This window comes from Gallinula chloropus, assembly GCF_964237585.1.
Source record: "Gallinula chloropus genome assembly, chromosome: 10".
Taxonomy (NCBI): domain Eukaryota; kingdom Metazoa; phylum Chordata; class Aves; order Gruiformes; family Rallidae; genus Gallinula; species Gallinula chloropus.
In genome coordinates, this window is record NC_140095.1 from 1529923 (window position 1) to 1548527 (window position 18605).

The 18605-nt window shown below is 45.2% G+C and overlaps 1 protein-coding gene and 1 pseudogene across 2 annotated transcripts in view; both read left to right on the top strand.

Annotated features, from left to right (window-relative positions):
- The window catches only part of LOC311195307 (nischarin-like), a 441558-nt pseudogene that overhangs the window by 178313 nt on the left and 244640 nt on the right, over window positions 1-18605 (top strand). The window lies entirely within an intron of this gene.
- LOC311195291 (nischarin-like) lies at window positions 1770-18591 on the top strand (the record flags this gene model as incomplete). Its single annotated transcript, XM_084268673.1, has 11 exons — window positions 1770-1790; window positions 1880-1986; window positions 2934-3036; window positions 11303-11455; window positions 12026-12094; window positions 12494-12679; window positions 12880-13008; window positions 13412-13525; window positions 14329-14437; window positions 17591-17701; window positions 18563-18591. 11 exons carry the CDS (start codon window positions 1770-1772, stop codon window positions 18589-18591), a joined length of 1131 nt encoding a protein of 376 aa, XP_084124799.1.

Here is an 18605-nt window from a genome sequence, read left to right on the forward strand (position 1 = left end):
AAAGAAAATAAAACCTTACCTCATAATTTACCATTTTATAGCAGTGGGTTTATTTCCTGGTTTGATAAATACCTGAACAATATCAAACATACTTTAAAAAAAAAACAAACTTGACTCATGAGTTCTCATCTTATTTTATATGGATTTTTTTGCCATGTCAAAAGTGCAGACCCATAATTATCATTATACTCTGCTAAAATATTACACATCTGGCTACATGCCTTTGGCCTTTACAGCAGAAGATGTCCCTTTCTCCAAAATAAAGCAAACACCAAACACAGAGACATCCCCATATTAAGCTTCAAAATTGCAGAATTTTGACCTACCTGCAGTTCCCAAATCGAAGGCGCTACTGGCAGCCAGCAGAAAGTCACTTCACTCCTCTTAACACCAGTTTAGAAGCCTGATTGTAAAGAAACCTCCGAGTGAAGTGCTCCTCAGGCACATGCTGCAGTTGCAGGCTCAGCCATCTCCCCTTGCAAAGAGTTCTATCCCTCTCAGGAGTTAGGGGGCATTTGCTCAGAATGATCTGTTAACAACTGAGCAAACTGTTATCCCCTCTCCTGGCTGATGCAGCAGCCTCGGGTCAGCTTTCAGAACTTTGAACCACAACATTCCTATCCAAAAGGTTGTCCCACCTTAGGGGTGGCTTTCCTTACCATGACAAAGCACTAAACCAGGAACAAATTCACATCTCTAATGAACAAGAGGCCAGGCACAGAGAGCTGAAACAAAGCATCATCAAGCCCAGTTTCATTTTTCCAAACAACTCCCTAGCAAACCTCTTTAAACCCAACACAAATGGCATCGTGGCCGGGAAGATTTTATCTCCAGCCCATTCGTAACAAATCAAACCAGACTCCACAATGTCCTGGGAGCAACCCAGGAAAGAGGCCCACAGTGCACAGAAAAAACCCCACAGCCACGAAGTCAGAAGGACGTTATGCAATTAAAAGATTTATAAAGACACCAGGGTGTGCGAGATGTTTCAAGCAAGTTTCCTTGGGCTGCCACTCAGGACCCAGCGACCTGGATTATACAGACTCCCCGTGACCGGCTGTCACACCACCTCCCCTACAGCCAGCAGCACGTCCAGCGCCTGCAAAGCTGTGAAGATGTAGCTCGTTGCTGTTGCCTCCCTACGGATACGGTATTACTGGGCTCATCTGCACACACCTGGGTAAGAAAGACAGCCAGCTGTACACTGTAACCCCTTGAGTAACGTGGCATCTTAGATTGTAGAAAGATATTTTCATTGTCAGGTCACAAGTACAATTGATCACTGTTACAAAACATTCGGTAACACTGGAATATCCAGCTCAGGAAGAATTTTGTTCTTATTGCTGCTATACATAGTTTTAAAAGGCAGCAAGAACCTTCTGTTTCCCCAGTGAGGTAGAACAATTAACCTTCTTAACATGCCACTCTGGTGCAGGCATTCACCTGTAGCAAAGCCAGGATCCTGTCTCCATCTCCTCTGGTGTCTAAGTTGGGATAATGTTTTCTTAGTGTGACAAAAACAGTTTGACAATTTGGAGGCTCCAGCCCTGCTACCAGCACCTCTTTTGAGATTTTTGAATAGTATTTCCCTTCTTGCCAGTCCTCCAGCTTCTCTAACTTTCTTCTTATGTTCCCCCAGCCCCCGGATTTAGCTACAAATTGTCCATTTTCAGTCTCCCGGGGGTCCTGCCTGGTTCTGTCTTTCCCAAATTCTTGGTCCAGCTTGTCTAATCATTCCCTTCTCCTCAGCAGTGAACAAAATCCCTAAAATGGACTGTATTTCTTCCCAGGTAGAAGTATTAGGGCCTAGGAATTGGTCCAGTTTTTCGGCTACTCGGAGGGGATCATCTAACAGGGTCCCCACTTCTTACACCTGCAGCCGGAGGTCGGTCTAGTGCCGGTGCTGCTGATGGTGGAGGCGCAGGGGCAGCGCTGGTACCGCTGGAAATGCCACGACTCCCGGAGGGGCAGCCGCCGCCGGGCTTGGCAACGGCTCCCACGGATCTTCAAGCCCTTCTCCTGCTTTTAGTGCAAACATTGAAGCTGGAAAAGGACGTCAAGTCCTGACTGCACAATCCCTCTCCTCCTGACTAAAAGGCCTTTGTGAATTTACACGCCTGTTTGTCCAGCTGGGGGTTTCAAAGGAGCCAAAACCAGGCCAAAGGACAGGCAGCCTCACAAGCCCCTCTGGCCATCCCACACACAACACTGAACTCAGTTTCATTTACTTTTTCCTTCTCTAGGGCCCCGATCATTCCAATTTTTAATCAGCATTTCTAATGGACGTTGGGTAATTTGCTCCCTTTTCTTCTGGTCCCGGGGTCTGTCGTCTGACCCACCTCGGAATTTCACTCCAGCAATTCCTACAGCCCTCGGTTACCCGTAAGAGTGTCTTGCAGGGGGCTGGGGACCTGTCACCCCCCCGAGTCCTATAGGACTCGCTCCGGCCCTTCCCTGACGAGTCGCTGGCGGGAGATCGGAGCCGCGGTCAGAAGAACCTCCGCACTCGCTTCGGAACCACGTTCCGTCTCAGTCGCACTCTCACACACACAGGCAACCGAATCCCACCCAACCCGACGCTACACGCAAAATACTTACGACTCTGTCGTCTTCACTCGGCCCCAACCCGACGGGCCGGGCCCACGGACACGGCTCCTGCCGGCCTCGCTCGGGCAGCCGAACGGAACCCGCCTCACGCTGCACGACTGGCGTCTCCTTTGGGTCTCTGCGCGCACAATTCCGGGCACAAAAACCTGCTGCAGCCGGCAAGGGAGCTCGTAAAAATCTGATTCTCAGGTTCAGGATGGCGTTAGTCCCGACCCGAGCAGGAGCCACCGAATGGCGCGGCGCCCCTCCTAGATCACCTCAGCGTTCAGTACTAGAGCCATCCCGGACGAGCCCCCAGTTGTTACAAGTGACTCGGTCCCAAACAGGATTAGAAACAAACGGAACGATTTATTAAACGAACAAAGGCGAGCAGACGGCACCGGGCTGCAGGCGCAGCGCCGGGTGCTGCGGGAGGCTCCGCTCCGCCAGGCTCCGCTCCGCCAGGCCGCACCCCGTACAGCCCCAGCCCCTGGCTTAGATCTCTTCCAGGGCCAGCACCGCCCGCAGGCCCCACTGACAGGCTGGAGCGCCCGCCAGGACACCCCCACCAGGCATCCTTTAGGGCAGCTTTAGCTTTTGTCTTGCTAACAAAGTCAGGCAGCTGGTTCTGCAGACTTGAGGCAGATTTCAGGAGCCTTCCTATTCTTCTGTTCCTCTTCATCACCTCCTCCTCAGAGACAAGTTGTTTCTCCTCAGGTATCACAATGCACACAATGTGCTAACACTGTGGTCCTTTAGGCAAAGCTTTGCACATCCTTTATCTAGTTTGTTGCTGCTTCAACATCCTTCATTCAGCACATGCAAGAATCTTAAACTGTCCCTCCCAGGCCCCTGGCCATACAAGGGTAGGTCATGATGCACCCCCAACACGATTCCATATTAACACGAATCAGATGGACATATATCACACTAGGGAAGCAATTGTACCAGCTGGAGCATCTAAACATGCTGCAGTCCAAGAGCAGAAGTTCACCTCGAGGCTGTTAAATGCAGCAGAGCTTTGAGGCTGCAGATACCTGTCGCTGGCTGCAGCGTAACACGGAGCCAGGAATCTCCAGGGAGGGAAAGTTGCCCTTAAATATTGCTTTGAAGTTTCAGTGAGTGGGGGTGGTGGCACGAAGCCTAATGCGGTCACTGGACTGCTGTCAAGTGCTGGCTCTGCCGGAGACCCCATGGCCAGGGCTGGAGACCCCATGGCCAGGGCCAGAGACCCCATGGCCAGGGCTGGAGTCCCCATGGCCAGGGTCGGAGACCCCATGGCCAGGGCCGGAGACCCCATGGCCAGGGCTGGAGACCCCATGGCCAGGGCCGACTCACCTAAAGCAGTTGGATGGCAGGTTTTCTGGCACCCCCATGGCTGCAGTCATTCAGCATTTCCAACTCACTGTTCCATTTCAATGTGTTAGAAATGCCAATGGTCCTAAAGAAAGGACTTGAGGTAGAAACATTAGTGAAACAGTAATTCATTATACATTCCTGCAAGAGCGTGTGACCTAACTAAGTAGGCACACCTTTGGTCAGAGTTTGTAGCACTGTGGAAAATGCTGGGAAATGTTGCTTTTGCAAATTGAAAAGGGTTATTGTATTTTCTGTAGAAGAATTTATATATAGAAACTCTTGATTAACTGAACCAAACTAAACTTTATTGGTGTACAGAGCTGTAACAACAATAGAAACCAGCCACCACCAAAACCAAAACCAAAACCAAAATAGCAACAGCTCCTAACAGTGCATAGAATTCTATCAGACGGCATCTGCAACCCTGCGAGGAGAAGCATGGGGCCTCTGCCTAGAAGGAAAGTGTTATAAATTGAGACTACAATGGATCATAATCCAATTAGAATTTTATTAATTATAGCAAGTAGAATATGAGCAAAGACAGCGCTGGACGGCAGGAGAGTCTGCGCTCCGCCAACTGCTGTGCTGATCAGTTCAAACAGTCCCCTTTTATATATTTTTTACTTCCGTGTTCATGAAGTAGTGGAGGTACTCTGCGCATGCTTCAGTTGTTGTTAGGGGGTCGTTTTCTGCCTCTTGGTGGTCTTTGAGGCCGGAGTAAGAAGTCTTCCTCCTTTGTCCTATCTGTGGTTCCTGGACATCTGGCGGTTATCTTGCACAAGCGGTATCTGGTTTAGTTTGTGTAAGCAATTGTGGTTATCTTATCCTGGACAAGCGGTGTCTGGTAGCTTGCATAAGCAATTGCACATTTTTGGTAGCTGCTGGCATAAGTGATTTCATATTAAGCTTAGCATAAGCCTTAATAAAAAATACTCTGGTCCATAGTTCCTCACAGTTATTTTTACAAAATAAGATGTGGTGACCGATTTCGAAATGTGTCAGCAGATGTTGTGGCGGGTTTCGAGATATAAGTCAGCAACCTCCCTGATATTAGAACTAATATTAGAAGCTAAGTGGTTTCCTGTCATTCATACCTTGTTTCAATGAACAAAATATTAACCCATTCACCACAGTATCATTACTTGGTTGAAATACTGATTGCGGGAAAAGACAGACGTTGGAAGTTTGATTGATGAGTGAACTGCATTTGAGAAGCAAGGGGTTCCAGGGAAAATTCCAAGGAAGCCAGTGTGAAAATATTTGGATGTTCAAAAGTTGCCTGAATTGTTTCATCAGTCTGCTAAGGTGCTTTAGCTACAATACCACTTCTTTGTTTACTGAGGCTAAAGGGATTGCACAGTCACCTGGACTGTCAGCAATTCCCCAGCGGCCTTGCCCCTGGCGTGAAACCCTGTGGCACAGGCACATGGGAGGTTTTGGACGGCACAAACGCGGGAATCTGGTAACCATGTCCAATGCCATGTACCCCGTGAAATCAAAATGGACAACAGCCCAGGATATACAGCACAAACAATACAAACCTCTTTCCAATTGTGGGACATTACCTATGTTACAGGGACACCACATTGGCCTGCAGGTCAGGCCATGGTGGAACGTATGAATCAAACTCTCAAGTGTTTTTGGTTCACAAACAAAAAGGGGGAGAGAAGGACATCTCTCCAGCTGATCAATTAAACAAAGCTCTGTATGTTTTGAGTTGTTTATGTCTGCCACAGAACAGCTTGGTACCTCCAATGTGAAATATGCAGGAGGTTTAAAAGGAGGTTTAAAAAAAAAAAAAGAAAAGATGAAAAGAAAAAAAGTCAATGTCAAGTGTTAGTAAAAAATTAAATTACAGGTAGTAATTTGGGGAAAGGAGATCTGGCTGTGTCATTACAGATGCCATGGATCCAGAAAAAAGCAAGCCTGTGTGAACCAGGCGGAGATCCTGATCCCAGTAACTTATGTCAAGTGTTCCAACTGCAGCCACAATGGACTATGAGTTTTGCTGTGGGACATATGGAACTAACTAACAGTCTTTGAAATATGTATGTATTTATGGTAAATGAAAATTAGGGAAATGGTGATTTCTGCACAGCCTAAGAACACAGACTGCAATGGGTGGTGCCTGCACGAAAAGGTGAGGCTGATGTTATCTGACTCCTGAAACTGTCAAGACACTCAGCTGCAGGTGTGGATTCTGTAAGACTTTACAGAATCAAGCAGCAACTGATTTTTGTTGCTGGCTCACAGACATGGTTGTGAAAATTTTGAAAGGCATGTGCTGCATGAATGTGTCCACTCTCAGTCAATCCATGCCAGCATTCAGAAATTAATAGATCAAACACAAAAGATACAGGAAAATGGATTCTTTGGATTGGACAATTGGTTTCAGGAGTGGGGAATTTCAGGATGGATATTGTCAATGGTCAAATCTGGATTACATAGTCCCTGACAATATCCTTGAATTTCCTATGAAACAGCAAAGTTATTCACACTGAGAAGTATTTGGTGATCACATCTTCAAAACACTACGGCCTTGAAGGCAGAGGTAGGGACTGCCTTACACCAAGGAGGAGTTGTAGGAAGGTATTTGGAAGTAACTGAACATGTCGTTATTATCCATAATAAATGGTCAACACAGAAGGTGTGCAGATAACTTTTAGACATAACAGATAAATTAACAATGCAAACAGTGTGTGTAGCCAATTAGTAGTTTTTAGCTTGCTCCATTTTACAGTGTGGTTTTTCATTTATGGGATGTTTTTTAGATTTAGTTATATAAGGACATAGGGTTTTTTTGTAGATATTTTCACCTTAGTGTTATTTTTGACAAGTCTTGCAAAAGAAAATATCACTCTCAGTGAAGGAGGTTCTTTTTGCTTAACAGGAAGGGGGAGATGTGTCCTCCACGTCATGACCTTGTTTCGATTATAAATGTAGGAAAATTCTGCTGTGTCCCCCAGATGATGAAGGGAACACAGAGCCTGGGTTTCAGTCAGATCTCTGCATGCCAGGTGAGTGTAACTGGCTTTATCCAATAACAGAACTGTTGAATTTTGTTCGGAATGCAGCTTCGAGCTGCTTCTCCAAACTGTTCATCCTCAGTGAGTGGGGTTTCAGTTATACTAAGAATGTGCTTGTCTGAAATGTTTGCCTCATCAGATGAGCTGAACTGTGCTGCAGATGGCCCATGGATTTATTTCCTTGTCATGAATCATGAGGGGTTTGTCAGTGAAGTAAACTCCTCAAATACTCATTTCATGATGATCTGTAATGCCTGTTTGTCCTTTGCAGCTACCTTAAAATGAGATGTGTGTGCCTAAACTATCACAGATAGTTTTTTGTTCTTCTTGTGAGCCTTAGAGAGAGCTCTTGGAAGAGCTCAGAACTATTTCTGGACTTCTACAGAGCATTTGCGTTTTGTGAAGTATGGGAAATACCTGTACTGACCTTTGTGCTCCTTTAGATTTTAAAAGAACAAATTCCCACAGGGAGAATTTTCCAGGCTTTTTCTTTTCCTCCTGGAGCTGTCAGTGTGTAGAAAGAGGGTTGAGCACTGTGTAGGTCCAGAAGGGCAGAGAAGATAGAGGATGGTGAACAGGGACTTTGAATTATTCTTCAGCAAGGAGGTTAAGTCCAGAAGACTAATTTTTACAGATCTCTTCTTCCCTGTAGACTTGTTAATCTAAAGTTATCAGTGTATTAGTGATGCTCTAAGGAAATGTTGAGTGCTTAATTGTCCTGGTTTTGGCCAAGGCATTAATGCATTAGGTTAGTCTAATGTTAAAATTTGAAGAAAACTGTACTGGTAATAGTTTCTTTAAAACCAGGCTTTGTTTGGCATTGGGCTGATGATGGTCAGTAGGAATTGCTCTAGTTGCTGTTGCCCTTTTTGAAAACATGCAGCGTGTGATTATTTAAATGTAGTTCAGTATTTTCCATCTTGGAAATGAAGAACCTATGAAATGAAATAATTTGATGAAGTATTTTCAAGTTACAAAGAGAATCTATAAGATGTGATGACAGTTGATTTCTATTTTTAAAAGTCCTGTACCACAGCAAGAAAGGGAGACTTATTTTGTCCAAGGATACACTTTGAACTGTAAGTATGTAACACTTCATTGCAATGGTTTAATCTTTGCAGGAGATCAATGGGATCACTGCTGCACTGGCTGAAGAGCTCTTCCACAAAGGTAAAGAACCTGCAAGAATTTAACTGGGGATGGTTCCCTCCATGTGCATGCGTGTGTATACCTGTGAGATTTAATCTCCAGACCATGAGATCTGAGTCTTTCACATCAGACTGAGCCTTGTTCTTCCTCTTCACCTGTTTCTTGCTGTTTGTGCTTTGATCCAAGCTGTATTTGAGGAGGAACTGTCACAGAAGCACAGCTGCTTTTGGAAATAAATCAGAAATTGATGAATTCCTTGGTATGTTTTAGTGCAACCAGTCAGGAAGTTTGTGTCATTTCAGTGAGCCTTGATAGAGTGTGTTGAATGCATCACTTCACCTGTCTTAATGTTGTTCTTCCAGAATTCAGGAAACATGAGACCTTCTGGTCAGTTAATGAAAGGATGTGCTTTTCTGAGGCTGAGAGCTGAAAATGAAATGCACTACTGCAACATCTCTAAGTGGCTCCCCAGGAGCAGGAGGCGTGTGAAATGATTAACCCATGTTGAGGGACAGGCTGAATGCTGTGCTGTGATTCTGGCTGGCTGAGGTGATAGGTGAAGCGTGGTTCAGATTGTTCTGGCACAAAATTAACTTTAGGTGAAGCCACTTCAGAGGGGGCACTCAGCAAATTGTGGAACACTTTAAGGAAGGTCCTGAAGAACTGTTCCCTGACTCTGTAGTGCCTGTAGCCTCACTAGTGCCAAAATCATTGATGTCTGACCGCTGTATGTGAGTGGAACCTTGTGGTGATGTGCAGCTGGACTCTGGGACTTGCTCCCACTGAAGCCAAAGGGAGTTTTAGTCTTTGGAGAACTCTGCTTATCAGGAAAGCCGATGCTCTCCTGTCTGTCAGGTCAAACTGGTGTCCTTAAAAGGAAGAGGAGGAAGATGTTAATTCCACGTGTGCATGTATTCTGACTGCTGTAATCCACATTTGCTCTTGGGATGCTGTCAGAGGAGGCTTTTGGATGCTGTTTCCTAGTGTTCCTGGAAAGAAATGGGATTGTAAAAATATTGCCAGAGAATGCATTTCCTGCCCAGGGAGCTTGCTCTGGTGGTAGTGTGGTGAAAGTCCTCAGACTGTCCAAGAAGATGCTGCAGCTTTGCACATCAGCAGCTTAGCAAAGGATGTCAGGTTTGTCTGTTAGATGGTAGGTGCTGCTGCTATTGAACTTAGGGATATCTCAAAGTTTAGCAATTTGTATGTTATATAAATGAACTTTGTCTGGTTCCAGCCCTGTTAAGAGGGAAATTTGCCATTAGTTGCGTTGGGAGCTTAAGGCTTGAATGCAGAGAGTGCCTGTTTGAACACTTGGGTTATTCTGGTGTTAAAGAAAATTTATCTGAATTCAGTGCTTCTACTTTAGAAGCAAAAAAGACATTGTTTTGGTGCCTTAATCATGAGCTTAGAATATAAATGACAGAGATGAAATCGCTGACATTAGGTTTTGCAGGTACCATTTGCTCTTTGGTAACTGGGGCAGCATTGTGTTCGATACCATCATCCTGTGTTTTTCAGGAGAGCAGCTCTGAATGGCTGGAGAAGTCTTCAACATCAGACCCTTGCAGCTATATGCTGTCACTCAACAGTTGCTGCAGGGGAAGCCTACGTGTGCTAATGGAGATGCCAAAACTGATCTAGGTCATATTCTAGATTTTACCTGTCGACTCCAGTATTTCAAGGTGAGCCATGTTTGCACAAGTACTGGCGGTGTTTCTGCCAGAGTGATGGGATTCTTGGCATGCTTCTGGAGCCTAGTTAGAATGCACAAGATCTTTACTGGCAGTAAACACCTGTAAGCATTTAGAGCTCGGTGTTACAGGTGCTTATTCTACCAACCTTCAACACAGTTCTCTAAGAAAGACGTTGATTCTGCCATGTGATGTCATCTCTTCAGCGGTGCCCTCTAGGGTTTCTGTGACAGAGCCTTACTGGGTGCTAATAGGCATGGGGAGGCAGGAAATATTCATTTCAACCTTGCATTCTTTGACAACACTATGGCTAGGCCAGTGTATACAGGTGCATACATGCATGTGTGTGTAAGTCCTGTCCCCTTTCTCACCTTTAACTGTATTGGAAAGTTTAAAAAACCCCAAACCAAACTAACAAAACCATCAGTTTTAGAGATGAGTGGCCCAGAATTTCTAGGAAAAATGCCATTACAGAACAAATGTAAAATGGCCTCAGATAATTTTTGTCTGGAACCAGTTTGATATTTTGTTCTTCTACCAAATCAGTGAATTACAAAGACTTTTGCTGAGTAGCTTTTTTAACACTGCTTGCTACAGGTCAGTGTCTTTTCAGCCCTTTTATTACATGAAGAATTTCCTTGTAACTGTGTGGTATGTTCAAAGATGAAACGAAGCAGTGGTTTGGGGAAGGTGCACTGGAGGGCTTGGGAAGTTTAGAAAGCAAAACTGCAGCTCTACTGATATTCCTGTGGATCTTCAGTTGCCTTTGCCATCCTCTGTGTGTAGAACCTGTTGTTCAGAGGATTCTCTGGGTGGAGAAGAACATATGATTTAGAAAAATATTATATACAGCATATTATTTAGAAAAATACTTGAGAGTTTCTGGCCCTTCTGAAAGCTTGTGAGTGGGAGCCTTCAGAGTTTATAAGATATATGTAAGACCAAAAAAAACCCCCAAACCTTAAGAGATTTCTCCCAAAATTTTATTCACAGCAACCAGAACTGCAACCGCCTGCCTTTTGCACTGGTGCCATGTGCTCTGGCCAGAATGCTATGGGCACATGGGAAAACTAGATGCCTTTTTATGAGATGGTCTAATGCTTTCTTCAAACCCATCTTGTCAGTGCCTTGGACTTCATCCCCTGGCTTTGATTGGAATGTGCTTCTGTTACTCCTCGAGAGCTGAATGCGTGTGGCTTCTTCTCTGGGCTGTGATTTGGCAAGGGTCTGAGGAGCGTACCTTTCACAGTCCCTCTCTTCCTTCCCATTCTCCAGCCTGGGTTGGCTGCCAGTGTTTGGGACTCCCTCCCTGTGGATCTAAAATCATTCTGACACACTCAGCTCCTGCTTTAAGACCTTTAACTTTAATCTGGGTGATGATAAGGCTTAGGGATCTTTCTTCCATAAGGTCATTTGGATTTCTTGTGAAACAATGGGCTTTCACCAAAGATGCAGGTAACATATTTTTAGGGTGCTTGTCTTTAACAGGAAATCCTGGTGCCAGAGGCCTCTGAGTTTGATCAGTGGGAGCCAGAGGATGCAACTTCAAGCTGTCCAGTGACAGCAGTTATCCCAACTTGGAGAACATTAACAACCTTGGATATGAGTCACAACAGCATCTCTCAAATTGATGATTCAGTGGTAAGAAATCTTTCTTCATTTGTGTGTGGGGGGAAAGAATGGCTGGTCTTCTGTGTCACATGACTCAGCAGGGATTTTGCAATTTCTTCATGTATCTCTCTTCTGAAAGATTTCCCCTTGCACTGTCCGTGCTTGAGCTCCACAAGGTAATGATGTGGAGATCAATGCACTGCTCAACTTACTCTGATTTTTAGTTCTGTAATCTTTATCCAGGGTTCTGTGTAATACAGACAGGCCTGTTTGAGCTGGAAAGGCCTCTTAATGAGTTTGATCTGTAGTTAGTGGGGCTAAACTGGGGGCAACTTGCTTGTCTTCAGTGAGAACCCAGGTTTCAAATGCAAACGTGACCGTGCTCATCAGAGTAATCTGGTTCTCTCACGAGCAGGTGTCTGCACTCTGGCTGCACTAGAATGGGTGCAGAACGCTTTTTACTGCTGAAAGCTGAGAAGAGGGTCTGTGCCTTGGAGAGTTCCTGCCCTTTGCCTGTTAGTTGTTAGTTGGTTGGTGAAGGAAGTACAGCCAGGTTTCTAAGCTAAAACGCATTTAACATGTGCACCTTTTCCCTTCTAGAAATTAATTCCCAAGATTGAGTTCCTGGACCTGAGTCACAATGGGGTGTCTCTGGTAGAAAACTTACAGGTAAGGGATGCTTTTGAAGGTGATGTTTGCCAGGCTGCCCAGGACCTTCCAAGACAGAATCCTTTTCCTAAGGATTTTGCCACTCATCTTGCAGAGAAGAGTTTAAGCCCAAATAGCTTCCTAGCATCAAGCCCTCGTAAGGGTGCATTTCTTACTTGCCAACACTGACATGCAACACGTAGTTCTTCACTAAATCCAGTCGTTGCTGGCTGTGTCAATGGCTTGGGAAAAATAGAGTGGAGGAAGTTCCCTTTCCTGCAGGCTTAATCCTGTGTAATGAGCAAGTTCGTGTTGTGTTTGTCAGCTGGGCAGCATCCAGCATGAGCAAATGGACAAGCCTTTGATATGGTTCAATTTTAGCAAATTGGTGTGTGACCTGGATTTTCTGTGCTCTCGTAGCATCTTTACAACCTTGTTCACCTGGACTTATCCTACAACAAGCTGACATCGCTGGAAGGTGTTCACACAAGACTGGGAAACATCAAAACTCTGAATCTAGCAGGAAATCAGCTGGAAAGGCTGTGTGGTCTTAACAAGCTGTACTCTTTAGTCAACTTGGATCTGAGCAACAACAAAATCGAACAGGTAACTACTGATTTTAGTGTCAGATTGCTTTAGAACACAAGTGATTCCTGTTAGAGGGTGAAAGTGCAAATAAAGTGGCTGGAGAGAATTTTTTTTCCTGGTTACTGTTTGTATGTAATTTAGTCAAGAAATGCTTAGACTGTGGTGGTGTTCTCATTTAGCCAATCTGTGTATTCATCCTTTTACTGAAAAACTTTCAGATTGATGAAGTAAAAAATACAGGAACCCTCCCGTGCTTAGAAAAGGTGGTGTTATCCAGCAACCCACTGAGCATCATCCCTGACTATGGGACCAAAGTACTGGCTCAGTTTGGGGACAGGGCTTCAGAGGTATGTAAGAACAGCTTTTTCTTTCTAAAGCCTGGTAAGGAAAGTTGTGTGAATGCTCTACAAGCCTGAGGAGTTTTTAGTGGGGGTTGGAGTACGTCTCTAGAGAATGGAACCATGTATACGCTGCTGGGTGTGCTCCTCAGATCTAAGGGAGAGCTTGCCCTGCTTTCACTGGGTAACAGGGTGTTCCTGTTGGAAGGTGCCTGTGCCAGTGGGGTGTGGAGCTTCCCAAGCACTTCTGAGTTTGCATTCAAGTCATGAGGTCTGACGTGGTCATTACCTTGTTTACAGGGTTACAGACATGCACAGCATCTGCATCAAACTATTTATTTATGACATAAGTAACAATAAGTTACAGAGCTGCCTTGTTTTCTGTATTTCTGGATGTTTTTAACATTTTTAGGTCTGTCTGGATAACACTATCACCACAGAAAAGGAACCAGACACAGTGGAAGTGCTGAAAGCCATTCAGAAAGCCAAGGAGGTGAAACACAAACTGAGCAGCTCTGATAAAAAGGTGAGTTGGGTGCTGTGAGAGCAGAACGTGCTGGGTACAAAAGAAGCCTGTGAGTCCTCTCCAGATTGGCTTTGAGCAGAATTCCTTAAACTCACTTGTCATGGAAGTGTGTGCAGTGTTTGTGCTTTACTGCAGTGTGAGTTTTGAACATCACCTCTTTCTCCTATTTAGATTTCAATGCAGTTTCAGGATGTTCCTTTTTCTGCTGGCTTGGGATAGAGGAAGTGGGAGGAAAAGAGAAAATGGCCTAATGGTACACACAATAAATATGCAGCTGACCTCAACAGCTGTATTTTCCATCTTATACAGAGAGTGCTGAGGTGTGAGATCAGTGCTTGTGTTGCAGAGGACTGAAATGATTTTCCCAGACTTTCTTCTTGCGAGTATTGAGCAATGGGAAAGGATCAGAAGTCTGAATTGTCCTGTTCTCCTGTCTGCTGTGCAGTGGGTTAATCTTGTTCTGGAAATAAGTTGTATTATCAGGAGCTGTGATGCCCCTGCAGCCTAAGAATCCTGTTGTCGTTGTGGTTTGTGAAACTTGCTGCTGGTTTTGTCAGTGCAGGGATCAGTGATCAGAATGACTTCTCTAACCGAATTCTTAGTGGAATTCTGCTTAGTGGGAAATGGGAACTTGAGAGGGTGTGAGCACCACCGTGTGGCACCCCTCAGAAACCCAACATATTTGGTACTAACGTTCTTTTTACTCAAACTGGGAAATCTTTGTAGACTTAGTGCAGTTCAGGTTCTGACGTGTCCCGTGTGTTTAGGATTTCTCTTTAATTATTGCCTACTTTCTTTATTAGATCAGTGAGGACTCCAGGCTCACCGCTGCCAGCTCCAAACCAAACTGTTCTTCTGTTCCTGTTCGTCCTTCCTCTCCCTCTCTGCCTCGTCCTGTCAGCTCCAGCCAAGGTAATCATGTATGTATCCTGCTGCTGGGCTGAGCCTCTGGGTTCTGCGTCTCTGGGCTGCACTGATGTACCTGGATGTTCTGTGTAGGGATATGGGGCTTATCAAGTCAGAGCAGACAGACCCGGCAGCTTTGGCGTAGTGCAAGTGACATGTGACCTGGCAAAGCTGACCTGATGTTCACTGTGGTGTTAATTAACTCGAACAGAAGTTGGGGCACGGGGATGCTTTTACTGCAGAAAGCAGCAGCAGAGGACTGTATCTCTCTTGCTAGTCTAGATACATGCCTTCATGGGAACTGTGGCATCTGTAGACACGTTCTAAAACTGCTTCTCTGCTTGTTGGTCTGCACAAGGGGAGCTGGAGCATCTGTTCCATTCCTGCTGTTGGCAAGGGCTGTGTTTCTGTCAGGCCAGAATGGAGGTCAGAAAAGGAGATGAGTAAGAGGCAGTTCTGGAGTTTGGGTTCAGACTGAGCCTGTGATTTCAGCACACTGTTGTGTTCCACAGCACCTGCTGACCTTACCTGAAAATCCCATTTCACTGGATGCTTCAACCAAGGGTACCCACTGCATTAGAACGTAGAACAGTGGCGTGTCTTGCATCTTCTGCAGGGGCCCGTGGGACTGACTGACTGGGAAATTCATGTGTGTCTGAGAAGAGATAAAGATGCTTTTGCTTTTGCCTGAATGAAAGCTTAAAATGCAGTAGGGTATATCTGGTTGGGGACGACTTTGTAACCATTTAGAAAAGTGATGACAGTCTCCATAATTTGGGGCGAAACAGCTTACTCTTAGCAGTGAATTGGTGGGTGGGGGAAGAGGTCTTTGGAAAGAGTCTGTTCCTGGCATTTCTGCAGAATCAGTAGAGGTCTTAGATCACTCAGTAAAAATGAAGTGACAGCGTTTAAATTAAAGGAGAAGCAATTTAGATGCAGGTTTAGTTGCTATTTATGTGCTTGAGTTGCCTTTGGAGCCCTTCTGGATAACTTTTCACCTCCAGGTGAAATGCCAGGTTCTCCCAAATTAAGCCAACGCTGGCTTTAAAGCATCAAGCATTGAAGTTGCAGGAGTGAGACAGCTTGGCTATAGGGCAGCCTGTGGTTTTATGCAGGGCTAGCTGTAAAGATGCATGCTAGCAGTGGCTGTGACTGTTTAGGTGTTACTTATTGATCAATCATCTTTTTCCATTATTGCAAATGTTTAAGGAGCACATGAATCTTGGAAAAAATACCAAGATCTTTCTGAACTACTTGGGAATTTTACAGGAAAACTGGTGTAAGACTGGGGTTACTGACTGTGGTCCTTTTCCATAAGATTCCTGTAGTAGAGTCTTGAGGAAGGGCTTTTATATTTATAAAAATAAATATAAAAGTGGGATATAAATATATAGTGGGATATTTATAAATATATTAATATATAGTGGGATAGCAAGGAGTAGGACAGGATTAGGACATTCCTCAGCTTTAACAACAGAAATGAATTCTTTGCTACATACCTAGCTATCAAGGGTTGTTTTCAAAATACTGATTTTGAGAAGTCTATTTTTAAAAAAATGGAGCTATGCTGGGCAATTTATTTCATTGTTAGACCTGAAATCAGGAATAATGGAATTCATTTTCTGATGCACTATTTCTGTGAATTGTTTTCTCTGCAGTTTCTCTAGACACCATCTGTTTCACTAGCATTTTATTCAACTTAAACATGTCTTCCAAATGGCTTATGGCAAAGATTAAACATACATAGAGAAGAGAAATCCAGAAATAATGCTGCCCTGTTCTGGTTTTCTTGTCAATTTGAGTTTCCTTCTGGCTAACATGGTTGCTTTGTTCAAGCAGTAAATCTCTCTTGTGCTTCCTCTGCCTGAGAGATGGTTTGGTGTCATCTACTAAACGTTGCCATCAATCCAGAAAGATACAGGCAGGAGTTCTTATGCCTGAGGAAGAAGCTCACATGCAGTGGCTCCTGCAGCTTGGAAGGCCAATGGTATCCTGGACTCCCATCAGAAAAGGGGTGGCAGCAGGGACAGGGAGGGGATTGTCCCTCTCTGCTCTGCCCTCAGGAGGCCCCAGCTGGAGTCCTGTGTCCAGAGCTGGGGCCCCAGTACAAGGAAGATGTGGGACTTGTGGAGAGGGGTCAGAGGAGCCACGGAGATGATCAGAGGGCTGGAGCAGGGGCCCCTACAGAGAGAGGCTGAGGGAGCTGTGCTGGTCCAGCCTGGAGAAGAGAAGGCTGTGGGGACCTCATTGCAGCCTTCCAGTCCCTGAAGGGAGCAGAGAAACAGGAGGGAATCAGCTTTTTGAAAGGTCAGACAATGGCAGGACAAGGGGGATGGATTAAAGCTAAAGGAAGGAAGGTTTAGGACAGATATTGGGGGGAAGTTCTTTCCAGAGAGAGTGGTGAGAGGCTGGAAGGGGCTGCCCAGAGAAGGGGTGGGTGCCCCATCCCTGGGGGTGTTCAAGGCCAGGTTGGCTGGGGCCCTGGGCAACCTTGTGTAGCTCCAGGCCTGGAGGTTGGTGTCCCTGCCTGTGGCAGGGGTGTTGGAGCTCTGTGATCCTTGGGTCCCTTCCAGCCCAGCCCAGGCTGGGATTCTGTGATTGGAATTCTGTTGTTTATTTGCACGTACATTGTACACGCGTGAGCGGGCCGGCTCGAGGTAAGATCATTTCCTTGAGTGGCATTTGAGGGACAGGACCTTCTGAGCCAGGTTAAAGGTTTTACAGATCTTCTGCTTGTTTGCTTGACGCCTGCAAAAATGGGAGTGAATGCTGTGAAGCTCACAAACTGCTCTGCTGTGGCTTTGCCAGCCTGGCAATGCTTTGGTAACACTCAGGGCAAGTTTCAAGGAAATGGACCAGTTCTGTTAAAACTAAATCACATGGAGAATTCTCACACAAGATGTTGAGATTTAAATTGGTGGTTAGCTTAAAAAATGAGCTTTAGCAGTCTTCAGTGCACCTTCCAGTGCACTTATGGATACTAAAATTGTGCCTGGTTTTGTTCTGTCCTGGCTGTTCTGTGAAGAGACCCTGCAGCTTTAATGACTGATGGTCACATTTTGATGATGCAATCTTAATTCTAGTTGTTTGACAGACACTGTTAGACATTCATTTTGGTTTTACTTCAGCAATTTTAAAAGGTCTTTGTATTTCTTCTAGAAATAATTTGTGAAGAAACAGTCCTAGCCAGCAGTCTTTTGCAATCTGGTAGTTTGACTCCTACAGACTATACAGTTCCCCAGAGATATTTTGAAATACCAGACTCTGGATGTAAAAATCAGATAATTGCTACACTTGTGTTTATTTTATGGCAGTTTTAATGTGGTAGTGTTTGGTTTTTTTGCAAGCTAATTTCTGATATTAAACTTATATTGTTATAGTAATCCACAGCAAAGGTATTTTCATTCTCTGAGCTGTTATAATTGAGAAAGGAGGTAGCCCCAAATTTGAGTGGTGGGTTTGGTCCACCTTGTACAGTGAGTGCATGATCTGAATTCACCAGAGTTGCAGAGAATTGTCGCTGTCAGGACTGAGATGTTTACCTGGCATTAGTGTCTCATTCAGTGTGCTCTGAGATGCTGAACTGCTCTCTGAACTGAGCAGTTCAGCACCTTTTGGAAGACAGGTCTCTTCCTCAGAGAGTGGAAGAACCTTCTCTCTGGCAATAGGTGTTGGCCTAATTGGTCTCCTTCAAACTCCAGCTGTTTGACTTCTGCGTTGTGATGTCATTTTTGATATAGGAAATGCCCTTCATATGCCTGGCTTCAGGGCATGAGACAGCCAGCCCTGAGGGACTCTGCCTCTGCTGCCAGCGTGGCTGGGCTTTCTCCAGGGCCTTTGCCTTTTCGCCTGGCTGTGCGCTGCTGCTGAAGTCTGTAGTGTGCTGAAAGGCCTACAGGCCACATCTGTTCTCACTGCGTTCCTGGCTGCCTCAGAGTGCCCAGCCTGAACTAAAAACCTGGTGTGTCAGCATCCTCACAGGTCAGCTGTTCAGCTGCCCACGGGTACAGCAGTCAGGACTCAGCAGGGAGCTGCTGGCCTTAAAAAGCAGGAGCCAACGTTGACTTTGCTTTTCACTTCTGCTGAAATCTGGCAGCAGCTGCCACTGCCTGATGGTTCTTTGTTCCGTAGGCACCTGCCTCTCTGTTGGATTCCTGTAAAGCTCATGGAAGTG